General features: G+C 42.1%; 1 protein-coding gene across 1 annotated transcript in view; it reads left to right on the top strand.

Annotated features, from left to right (window-relative positions):
• arfgef3 (ARFGEF family member 3) overlaps positions 1 to 12155 on the top strand; it is a 63910-nt gene that overhangs the window by 49094 nt on the left and 2661 nt on the right. The window contains exons 33-39 of the mRNA XM_069659082.1: positions 436 to 538; positions 5598 to 5729; positions 7076 to 7206; positions 10167 to 10385; positions 10475 to 10646; positions 11338 to 11439; positions 11712 to 12087. Of these exons, the coding sequence (XP_069515183.1) occupies positions 436 to 538; positions 5598 to 5729; positions 7076 to 7206; positions 10167 to 10385; positions 10475 to 10646; positions 11338 to 11439; positions 11712 to 12087 (1235 nt within the window). The remainder of the gene's footprint in view (positions 1 to 435; positions 539 to 5597; positions 5730 to 7075; positions 7207 to 10166; positions 10386 to 10474; positions 10647 to 11337; positions 11440 to 11711; positions 12088 to 12155) is intronic.

Below are 12155 nucleotides of genomic sequence, written 5' to 3'. Positions count from 1 at the left end.
ATATTGGACCTCCACTGACGCGACTCACGGAGTAGGCGGGGCTGCTCGTCCGCTGCTCGTCCGCTCACATACGTCCGCAGCATGCACCTGCCTTTAAACACGCTGTCATCGGCCTCATAAGGACAGTACTCCACATTGCCCACAAAAGCGCACATTGACCTGATGCAGTCAGCCACATAATAGGTTTTGACCTAGTCTTGTTTTTCAAAGAGTCAGCAAAGCTCTGTTAAAGACCAAAACCAACAACAAACTAATCCTGCTGACTCTCTGTTTCAAAGTCTAATATGTCTTCTTCTTCTGTGCCATGGTAAAAACACATTGTTGCACTGACTGACATGTTCATTCATTACCATGACGACATACTGTACTCTACTGACTTAATCACACAGTCCCACTGTCTAAATGTTGCCTCTGGTCCTCTCTGTCTCCCTGCAGGTATGTTTTGGTCACAGTGGGTCCGGTGTTCACCGAAGAGATGTGGAGGTTAGCCTGCTGTGCACTGCAGGACGCTTTCTCTGCTACGTTAGAGCCCGTCAAGGTACGCACTCACGTACACACTCCACACAAACACACACATATAAACCGTATGCAGGTATCAGGGGGTGTATGTCACAAGTCAACAGACACTCAAATGTAAGAAAGAAAGAGAAACATGCATATAAGACAACAAACCAACAGAGTCACGCTCACTCACGCTCACACTCAACAGGCCAGTCGGCTGTAGTAAACCACATAATCCCTCCCCAATCTGAAGCTGCTGGTTGGGACAGAAGTAATCTAAAAGCCTTTGCTGCTAATACTGTCAACATGCTGACACTCCACGTTAAGCTCGACAACCCCAGTTAACCTTCCTGCAGCTGTGAACAACAACTGTTCTCGTCACCGTGTCAGGCTTCAAATCTGTGGCATCTCTCTCTCTTTTAATTACATTAGGAGGAGAAAGACACAATACTGCCTCAGGCTGTCAAACCAAGTCTGTCAGAGGAGGTGGCTCCTGAGTTTTGCATGCAGCCTTAATTAGCAGAATAATATGCCTGATAATGTGTAGGAGCAAAAGAGGGTTCAAATCTGACATTTGATTTGAGTTTCTGATTTATCAGTGCTACAGGCTTTTCTGTTGCTTACCAACAAAAGTAAAGAGAGTTCATACCCAGCCCTTCTGTCTAATAAATCAACAGGCAAACTAGTAAAGTGGGCAAAAACTTAATAGGACAGAGAACCTTTGATGAGCAATGTCAGAAGCCCTACATGTGTTAGATGGCAGTGTATCCTCATACAACTGCTCTGTCAATTTCCCTGTGATCCTACAAATGACGCCATTTGTCCAACACGTGGTTACTGGAAATGGTCTGTTGATGTTTAGCAACACAAATGCACTTTTTTTACATTCAGGAAACACATCAGGGTGTGGTTTAAAATAATTCTCAAACCTTGGTTTGCTGGCTGAAAGTGCTGCTTTATAAGACCCATCCAGTGCAGTTGCTTTGAATGTCTAAATCTGCCATGGATGGGTCAAATTTGGCTCATCGTTATGTGGGTTATATACCAATTATAGTGCTTTACTTTGAGTGAATATTCTGGAAAAGTTTTACCACTTTGATTGTGATTTCTCCAACAGTAAGTAAGGGAGAGCTGGGCTGAAGCACTGTGAGAGAAAACGGGTTTTGTTTCTATGACAACAATAAGCTAAAAACAAGCTTACAACATGTAGGGCGATTAAAGCACAACACTTACCAGCAACATTTTTAGTGTCTTGCCGATTTGCTCCCACAAGCGGGCTTTTCATTTTCTATTGTTTGTTTGTCATATCGTACAGCTCCGGGTAGACAGGAACGGCCAAAACAAGTTGCTCCTCCATGTTTGGTGGTAACCTCATTGGAAACAACTGAAAAAAGATGCTGGCGCTCTGAGAAAGGGGCTATGTGGACACGGGGCCTAAAACATTTGTTGAGCCTAAACTAAAGTGACGAAGTACAGAGTATGGTGACATGTTTAAAGTTTAAATACACTTCACATAAAATGTGAAAAGGAGGTTTGAAATATTCCCCGGGAGACTTATTTTGGCTTCAAAAGGTACAGTAAAAAAGAATTAACTTCTTTACCTGTTAAATGCTTTGCCTTTGGTGTGTGATAAGGTGCCTTCTCTGATTTTTCCCCTTGGCAGTATTTAAACATACGTATGTGTAAGAGTATGTTTGTTTTTCTGTATTGTTTTGCATAAAAAGTGTAATCATCCCAAAGTGGGGCTTTCCCAGGATGCTCAGCTTCATGAGAAATTAAGAGACTGGTGTTACTCTGATGATGATGATGATGTGGTGTTTTACTGCTGTGGGAGATCACAGATTTAGAGAGTACAGCCTCAGCTAGAATCCAACCCCTGCTGTTCCAAGTGTGTGTGTATGTGTGTGTGTGTGTGTGTGTGTGTGTGTGTGTGTGTGTGTGTGTGTGTGTGTGTGTGTGTGTGTGTGTGTGTGAGTAGAGGTGACACCGTCAGGCTTTTTATATGTGGTTGGTGTGTGTTCCTGCAGTTCTGTAGCAGCTGCCTGACTGACAGCAGCTAAGCAGCTTTACAGCTTAGAGCCACATCTGTGTGTGTGTGTGTGTGTGTGTGTGTGTGTGTGTGTGTGTGTGTGTGTGTGTGTGTGTGTTTTAGGGAAAGAGACTGATGAAGATGATTTAGTGCCATTGACAGATTTTCTTTACGTGTTTCCAGAAAAAAAAATCTATTTTTAGGACTCTAACAGACAAAATAATTTCTTATTTTCTGGGCTTTTAAGTCCTCAGCAAAGTGTCAGAACAGATTTTGTGATGCCTAAACTTTAGTGTTTGTCGATACAGAGTTACCCTTTCATACTATTATTATTATTATTATTATTATTATCATTATTATTATTATTATTACGCAGCTTTAGGCTGTACTATACTAACCCTGTAGGGATATGATATGATTGCTTTAATTTTTAATGGCCTAAATCAGTGTCCTCAATGGATCCTTAGCTATTAGCAAGCTAAGCATCTAAATAGAAGCTAAGCTAGCATTAGCAGCAGCTCGGCTCGCTGCCCCTCCCAACGTCCCTTGTCTGCTGAAAAGTGTTGTAGAAATGTGCGTGGCAGATCCCATGCTGATTGACACCTGCCGGGGTCCGCCTGTCCGCATTCTCATGGCAACTGTCAACACAACAATAGCGCATGGGAAAGCAGTGTTTCCTCTAGGATTTTTTTCTGCAGCAGGATAGAGGGTTTGTTGACGTTTGCTAGCTTTCACTAACGTTACACTCTCTGCTAGCCGTGCATTGTTCTTCTTTGCTGCTTCAATACAGTATTTGCTAGTGGAAGCCATATTATACTGTATATTATTGCTGTTTAGGCTTCTGTTTTATAAGAAGAAACAAGTCAGTGTTTTTTGGGGCTTTTATGTGCTTGATGCATTGACTGACTGGCATTTTCAGACATTTCAGACGCTGGTATGATTAGAAAAACTTGACTCTGTTTTATTCCTCTTGCTGAAGCGGTTTATGGGGAGACTTATTTTTCAGATGAGCAGTAAAGGTGATTAATAAAGCCTTGATGTAAACTCTTGAGTTTATCTCAACAATGTATCAGGGGGTTTTAAGGGCTTAAATTCTGCATCTCAGTTTAATATGTTTAAAATCTGAACGTATAGCTTAACATGCTCTTAGTCACATCGGCACACATGCAGAGATTTTGTTTATGTAACAGCTTTTGTGACTGTAATACATGTTGGGGCTAAAGTTATTGTTTTATGTGGCACATCATATTTATGGTCTTATGGACGATTATATAAGAGCTCCCTTTATCCACTGGCATGTTACAGCCTGCTGCTATTACATTTTGAACATTGAGTACTATGTCAGGCAGTTATTTACATGTATATTATATTTTATATGAGTGCATAATACTTTTCTTTCTGCTTTTTGTTGTTTGTTCTTGTTTTTTAAAGAAATTCAGGGTCATGATCATGTGGAGTCACTTAAGTTTCTTTCTGAGCTTTTAGTCCCAGGAACTACTTTTCCTCCGTCTGTTGTTGTGTGTGTTTCCAACAGGCTCTAAAAACCAAAGAATATTAGGCAAATTACTGATGTAAAGCAACACTTTATGAATGCAAGTCGCTGATTTTAATTCCCACTGGATTTTGTCCTCTGCATTTTTGCTCAATAGGGCCTGGTCTTCCTCTTGGTTCGTCTGTCTTCCTCCTCTAACTCCTCTTATGTGACAAACACAATGAACAAAAAACACATACTTATTGGTTTACAGGCAGCAACTACTTGACCGGACCCCAAAGTTTTTGTTCTTTTGGAATACACAACCCCGAAGCAGGGACTATTTTTGGTGGTACAATAATGTCCCAGAAACTTCACTAAGAATGAATTGTGGTTGCTTATAGCACCATAAATTGCGCATTATTTGCACCCGCTATGTGCTCCGTCTCAAGGGCCGATTCACAAAGCAAATTTCACGAATGATATTCAAGCGCAAACACGGCAATACAATTTTGCAGATCCGTGCAGTTTGCTCTTGTTTTGTGTATAATTGTGGAGAGTCTGCACCTCCGCACTCTGCTGCGCGGTGCTGAGTTGAGCGCACACTGACAGATCCCAACTCTGTCCACAGATCGATGACGAGCAGGGAGAGGAAGGGGCGGCTCTGTAAAGAGTTTTTTGTGGCATTTGCACAGGTTTAGCGGGCGCAAAAGCAGCGCAATCTTTTAGTGAATTCCCCCCTTAATGCAGACTCCGGTTCCAGCAGTGGTAATGCACATAGCTGCTCAAAAAGTTTTTCTCCTAGGGAAGTGGTACCCGGGGTTCTTGTGGTGGAAATGGAGCTTTATTGTACATATTTATTAGTATATATTATTATATTAATAACCCATTTGGAGGTCCCTTCATTGAATAAAAGATGTTAAAAGTATACAGATATCACATTCACATGTATTGCCCCTATTGTCTGGGTGTTAAGAATTCTGTGGGCTTATAAAGAGGGTCTTGGCCCAGAAGAGGTTGAGAGAACCAGATATGGTGGCTCTTGTGGGCTTCATGTTTTTATACAGCTTCATATTCATACAGTTCATTCAACAACGAACACAACCACAGCGCTCACAGTGAAATATTTCAGGATGTTGTGGATTCCCAGTAGACAATTGCTCAGATACCTGGGTGTAAATGAAAAAAACACAAAATATAGGGTGTGTAATTTCGTGTTTGTAGGTCACATGCAGCGTTCAACATAAAGCTGACAGGATGTGGATATGAAGCCTTAACATGTAGCTTATGCTTTCAAACACATCGACACATGACCTTTGCCTGGGTTTATAGAAAAGCTGACTTTTTCCATAAGCAATGCATTCAGGTCACATCTGATAAAATGTACACACTGTATTAAACTGTATAATATTTGGATTTCATTTGGATTTATCTGCTAGCCGTACATGTAGCTTGGTGATGGATTCAGAGGCTGCAACAGAACAGCCTTTTGCATCATTCATAAAGTGTATTTTTGATTGTTAACACTACTGTAACCATCATTTATGTTTTATGCATATTATAGCTCATAGCTTCTCTCTCCTCCTCTCTCTCTAGAACCTTCTGGCGTGTTTTCACAGCGGTTCAGACAGTTTTTCTGGAGACGCCTGTGAGGTGAAGGTGGCGGCTCCATCCCACTCTCCGTCTGCTGAGGCTGAGTACTGGAGGATCAAGGCAATGGCTCAGCAGGTCAGTCTGACTTAAAGGGGGCTCTAATACTTTTAACCTGGGCGCTGTCTAGCTGCTCCCGCCAGCAGCCACAAACAGGCTGTAATGACTGAAACGTAATCCTTGGGAGCAAATGCAAGTGATCAAAGTATGTCCACTTTACCCCTGCCTGGATTATTTTTTTGTTACACAAATATTGTCTTACATCTAAACTAACCATATAAAGCACCAAACAAAAATGTGTTTCTCTCTTGGCAACATTCTCCGTTTTGTTGTTAGGAAGCTAGAATAAAAGGCTGTGTAAAACAAGCACTGTTAGTGGATGAACTTTGATCAGGCACATTTGCCTGCAAGAATACCTTTAGCCTTTACAGACAGTTTTGCAGGTGCTGGCTAAGGCATTATTGGTGCAATAGTCTTAGTCCTTTAAATGTGTAAAAAAATAGGGCCCAGGTTTAAAAACACCATAATTGCACCTTAAGAAAGGTCAAGTCGAAAAAGAAATTTGATATTGAAGATGTGGAACTAAAACTTTTTATGTAACTATTTTCAAAAATTACCCGTGCAGTATTACTTCTCCTTACTGCTGACTCACACTGCCTGCCTGCCTGAGCAGAGCATGTCGGCAACAGAACTTAGTTTGCTTCAGCGTGCATGTAACAGGTTAGAGCCTTCATACCGCCCGCTGCTCACAGGCTGCTGCAGTGCAGAAAATCTAGAGAATAGGAGGCTCGCCTATTTTTTTACCGATAGCTGCATGCGGCACAATACTTTTATTCTGATGTTTTTCCCGGGGCAGTTGTTTGGCAAATCAAGTAAAGTGCATGGCTTCTTATCCCTGCCCAATCAATAATTAAAACAACATCAGGTCAGGGCATTATTTCTTCTGGTGCAATTTCTCTCTCTCTGCTTATACAGTAATTTTTTGCACCTGTATGTAAAATAAGATCCTGTTTCTGATATAAATAAGGTACTTTTCCGAGCTCCCAAACCTGGATAACAGACACCAGAAACCACCGCTGCATATGGCAAACAGCCAGGCAAAGTGAAGAGTGATTAATGAATATCTTTGATTTACATGTATTAATTATTATTTACGATAATAACACTTCACGCTTTCCTGTATAGAAGAAATGTAAATGACATTTACAAAGGCATTTAGTTAAATAAATCGATTTTTTGTGGCCTTTATGTCAGTGTAGCTGATTTAGAAAGACAGAGCTTGCAGCAGCAGTCGACATGCAGCCGGTGTGAACACATTGACTGCTCGAGCCGCAGCCGTCACATGCTGCTCAAGCAGGCTGTGTGAAGTTGCCGTAACAAACACTACTAGGACAGCTTGTTGACATGTGCACTTTGTGTCCTAGGTCTTTATGTTGGATACCCAGTGCTCCCCAAAGACGCCCAACAACAAGGAGGGCTTTGAGCATGCTCAGTCCTGCGTTCTCATCATCGAGCTGCCTCCTGACTCGCAGTCCAATGGACACACTCAGAAAAGGTGGACAACACACACACACACAAATGTACAAGCAGAAGCATTTTTTATTCCACATGTGGAGATGATTTACTGAAACATTTTGTAACACTGCACCTGAATCTTTAATCTATATAATCTCTTATATAGAGTTAGGGTTGGGTAATATTGAAGCCAAGAAGAAATGTATTTTTGATTTTCTAAATTGATCAATCAGTTTTTTTTTTCAGGCAACTTTGAGTTTAATGTAATCTTTTAAAAACAAATGTTCAGAGTGCTAGCTTATTTCATACTTTGCAGAAAAAGGACATGCAAAATAATGTTCCACTGAATCTAACTCTTAACTTTCTCTGTTTGTTTTTCCGCTGCTGTGGATATTACAGGAAAATTGGGTAAGGCGCTTGTCTGTGACATTGCGTTATTTTGTCCTAACAGTCTGTAAAGTGCCTACATACATTACCCTGTATGGGTTTGTATGATCGTTTGACAACTGTATCATCTATTAGTGTAAAAGAGACGTTACAGATCGGGTTTGCTGCACAGTGAATTTACATTTATATTCAATTCATTAAAAAAAGGAATGGACTTGATTTCTCATTTCATCTGCAACAGAGCGTATCAAACTGAAAACGCAGAGCGCTTTGATGCCTTTGTATCCTGTGACAACACAGCCCTTTTGGTTGTATGTTATCGAATGTAACACCGCTGTAACACTGCCATTATGATACACTTTGCAGCCACATATTGTGTTTGCATATTGTGCAGCACCATGCTTAGTGTACGGTGTCTCACATTAAAGGGGCCGTATCTTTTAAATGGATATTCTCATATTTAGCATGGCTTTCACATGTTGGGGTGTTTATTGTTCACAGTGAAAAAAAAGTGAAAACTGCATAATTCCGTGTTTTTCCAGAAGGACATGTTTAAAAAGGTCGCCTCTGAAATGAACCGTTCAGAACAGCTGCAGGTTTCTACGTAGAGCCTCGCTTTAGCTGAAATCGACCAATCATCATTCACCGTCATTCTCCTCAGGCTGCCTTCTTGCGCTAGCTTGTAGTCAAGTCGTCGTCATGGTTTCAACGTACCATTCTGATACCTCCTGGCGATACTGACTCGTACACAGGGTCCAAAATAAGCACCCACCACTCGCCAGATGCGGGTAAAAATCTAATTTGGTCGGGTGCCAGGGGCGGGTGCACCCATTACTACAAAACATACTTTGAGTTGTTGACGAAGTTTTGTTTTGTCCGTGAATAATTATTCGTCGCACCTAAAATGTAGCAGGTGTAACAGAGCAGCTGCTAGAGACGTGAACTCGCCGCTGGCGGACCGTGGGTGTCTGTTTACTGCTATGCATCCTTTGAACAGTCACACAGCCACCCCGGTAACCCGGTGTTGTTGGGGTGTCGGCTCTACAGAGGCTGCTGGACAGGGAACTGACGCTACATTAGCAGCCCACACCAGCTAATGAGAACTTGCTACAGCAGCTAATTATTGAGTTTCCATGTTGTGGATACATATTTCCAATTCACTGGCCTCGCCATCACTGCATCTTAACTACAGTTTTAAACTGTACCACTGTCACTACGGGAGGCAGAGGAGAAGCTATACACCTGAGACACCTAGCAGGAAACAGCAGAGGCTATCGCTAACAGCTGAGCTACAGTATGGTTCCTAGCAGAACTGAAGAGCTTGTAAATGACAGTCGGATGAGCGATGAAGGAGAGAACTACTGCAAGTTTCATTGTGCAGTGTATTAATGAGCTGCACTAATGAAAAGCTTATTTTGTTGCAGTGATGAAATAAGCACTCAAGAAAAAATATATATCAGAGTGTATACATACTCATAACAAGCAAAAGCCCTGCAATAAGATGAGATAAACCTTTATTAATCCCAAAGGAAATAACAGTGCCAGATAGCTCCAAAAAATACAGTAAAATACAAATAATACAAAATCAATAAAAACTTTAGCAAGAGTGAAAATGACAAGGATCAAAATATTCTTACGGTACAATAGCCTAAGGTAGCCTACTCATTGTGCAGGATGGCCTATGTCAGAATAATATCTGTAATATCAGTGGATTATTATTAAAGCATTACTGCGTAGGCCTACACCACTTTTTATATGTGGAGCTGTTTTTAACTTCTTTAGATTTTTCTTTACATTCAGTGGAGTAAAAGTATACATATATCTAATAGATACATTTTATCTAAGAAAGTTTTTATGGCCGGTTAAAAAATATTTTTGGCTTACCCGCCAATGGCAGGTAGACCAAGAAGTTAATTTTGGACCCTGCTCGTACATATAAGGCCAAATAACCGATCCTAAAGCAGCCATGTTTTCTACAACTTGGGAATGACAGCTGCTCCCCCACGTGGGATTGCACACATGGGGGAGGGGCTACGCGGTCACTCGAAACACTGTCAGCCAATCGTGGCTAAGGTCTGACCTTTGAATGGCAAAACAGCTTGTTCGTTTCAGGAGGAAGGAGAGGCTCCAAAAAATAATTAGATTAAAATATGTATACAATTTTTAAACGAAACAAACTTCATCAACGTGATTCAAAAACACATTAGAATAATAGAAAATTGATTGCATGGCTTAAATATGTCTCCTTTAAGCTTCCTGCACATGGCATGGCATGTTGGGAAGTGTGGTTTTTGTGCCAGCGTTTACTTGAACCTTAGTTTAGTTTGACCAACATGTTGGTAACAAATTTGAACACATCTGTCAATTGTCATCAGGATTTCAAATTTCTTTTGCAGCAGGAAGGAAGAATGAAGACATTTTGAAACCTTGAACAAAATGTTTTTTGCCCAATTTAGTGAATGAAGTTTGACTTTACTTGCTAATGTAGTCAGTTTAAAAGCTACATGATTTTCTTAAGAAGCCACGAAACAGAAGCTATTAAAACGTTTCACCCCAGCATAATAATTTGTTTATTGTCCTCATTCATTTTAAAATGGTTTCTCAATCCTACAGGATCCCATTCAGGACCATTGTGGTGAGCCTGCTGTCCCACCAGGTCCTGCTCCAGAACCTGTACGACATCCTGCTGGAGGAGTTCGTCAAGCAGCCTGAGGGTCAAGAAAAGGTCACGCCTGTGAGCTCCGACCCGAGCAGAGCCTCAGCGGGCTTCCTGCGCTACATCTCCATGACTAATTTAGCCATAATCCTGGATCTGCTGCTGGACTCTTACAGGTTACTGCCGCAAGAATGTCAGGCATATGATGACAGCGTTATATCCACCTGTAATGCTGCTGACTATCTTTTTATCCCTTCCTCTGCAGGACAGCGCGGGACTTTGACACTCGGCCGGGTCTGAAGTACCTGCTGATGAAGGTGTCAGGTGTTTGTGGAGCGGCGAATCTTTACCGTCAGTCCGCCATGAGCTTCAACCTCTACTTCCAGGCCTTACTGTGTGCCACACTGAGCCAAGCCGAGGGCATGACCGCACAGCAGGTGGAAACACATAAAAACTCTTCAGTTGTTTTTATTCAATTTTTTTTAAGACGTGTTTCTACATGAACCAGTTGTCCAGGGACTCAATAAAAGCTTAAAGGGCCAGTTCGCCGATTTCAACTTCAGTCCTATCATGATCATTATCATCATCATTATGGGGAGCTAATGCCATCACGGTAGGGGAAAAAATGCAATTTGGCTCTGTGGCTTTGGAGGACGCTCTCCGCTTCTCCAATGGGCCCTGGAAAACCTCCACCAGACGACGTGAAACACGTCATCTGGCGGAGGCCAGGGAGCTCACTAAACTACACTTCCTCAATCTAGGACGCCCGCCTTCGATGTCATTTCTCGTTCAAAATCGTCAGGTTTGAAATGTAGACTGCAGACCTGAAGATTTTTTAGACAATCCACCAGTACAGACCAACCACTGCGCGTCACTAACTGGGTGCTGCTTATAATTTCTTATCACAAATGTCGCACCAGACACCCAGTCCGTCATTCTGCAAATGCAAAGGCTTTCATCAGTGGGCCATAGGTTTAATCACCATTGTGTTACCTCATTCTTTGGTAGATAGTGACTTAACAGACATTTATTTAAATTAAAATCTTCACGATTTTTACTTTAAAGATTCAACCAGTCAGTAGGGATCAAATGTGATGTGTCTGACATTTGAAGCTTTCATGTATTTAGGTGAAGAGGATCCTGTATGAAGAAGAAGAGGGGAGTTCTGACTCCTCTCACCCCGGCTCTGCTTCCTCAGAGGACGAAGACATCTTTGAAGAGACGGCACAGGTGACACACAAACACAACACAAGTTCTCAGTTAATGAAAACTTTAATAGTTTAAAACGGCTGCACAGAAAATAATCTTTTTTTACTGCCTTTCATTTGAAAAAAAAAAGCATGAAAGCACTGTGATGAAAGGATCAACAGTGATAGCTTTAAAACTTAAATAGACTCCCATTTTAGTTTGTTCCAATTGAGGACAGTTTCCTGAAGAAAGAAGAAAAATTACTAATGTTGTTCTAATACCAAAAATCTAATATTCCACTTATCTCCCCTCAGGTCAGCCCCCCTCGCGGCCGGGATAAACGTCACCACTGGCGAGCCCCCATCCCGTCCCTCAGCGTGCAGCCGCTGGGCAGCGCAGACTGGGCCTGGCTGGTCAAGCGCCTCTACAAGCTCTGCATGGATCTGTGCAACAGCTACATCCAAATGCACCGCGACCTGGAGAGCACGCTGGAGGAGACGGCGCTGCTGAGGGGAGGAGCAGGAGGAGGAGGGGATCACGTCTTCTTCCTGCCTCTGTTTCAGTCTGAGACTTCCACCCCAACATCGATAGGCGGGCTTTCGGCGAGGGGGACGCCATCAGAGGAGGGCGGGTACAGATGTCAGACCGCGGACATGAGCACAGCATCGCCAGGAGACACGCCCACACCCAGCCCAGGATACAGGTTATTTTCTAATTCATGTGCATAACATACAGTTATGTATGTTATATTGTTTAAT

Source organism: Semicossyphus pulcher, unplaced genomic scaffold, assembly GCF_022749685.1.
Source record: "Semicossyphus pulcher isolate SPU_LCO1_2020_fin unplaced genomic scaffold, fSemPul1.0.p SCAF_12, whole genome shotgun sequence".
Classification (NCBI taxonomy): domain Eukaryota; kingdom Metazoa; phylum Chordata; class Actinopteri; order Labriformes; family Labridae; genus Semicossyphus; species Semicossyphus pulcher.
This window is presented reverse-complemented; position numbering and strand designations above follow the sequence as displayed.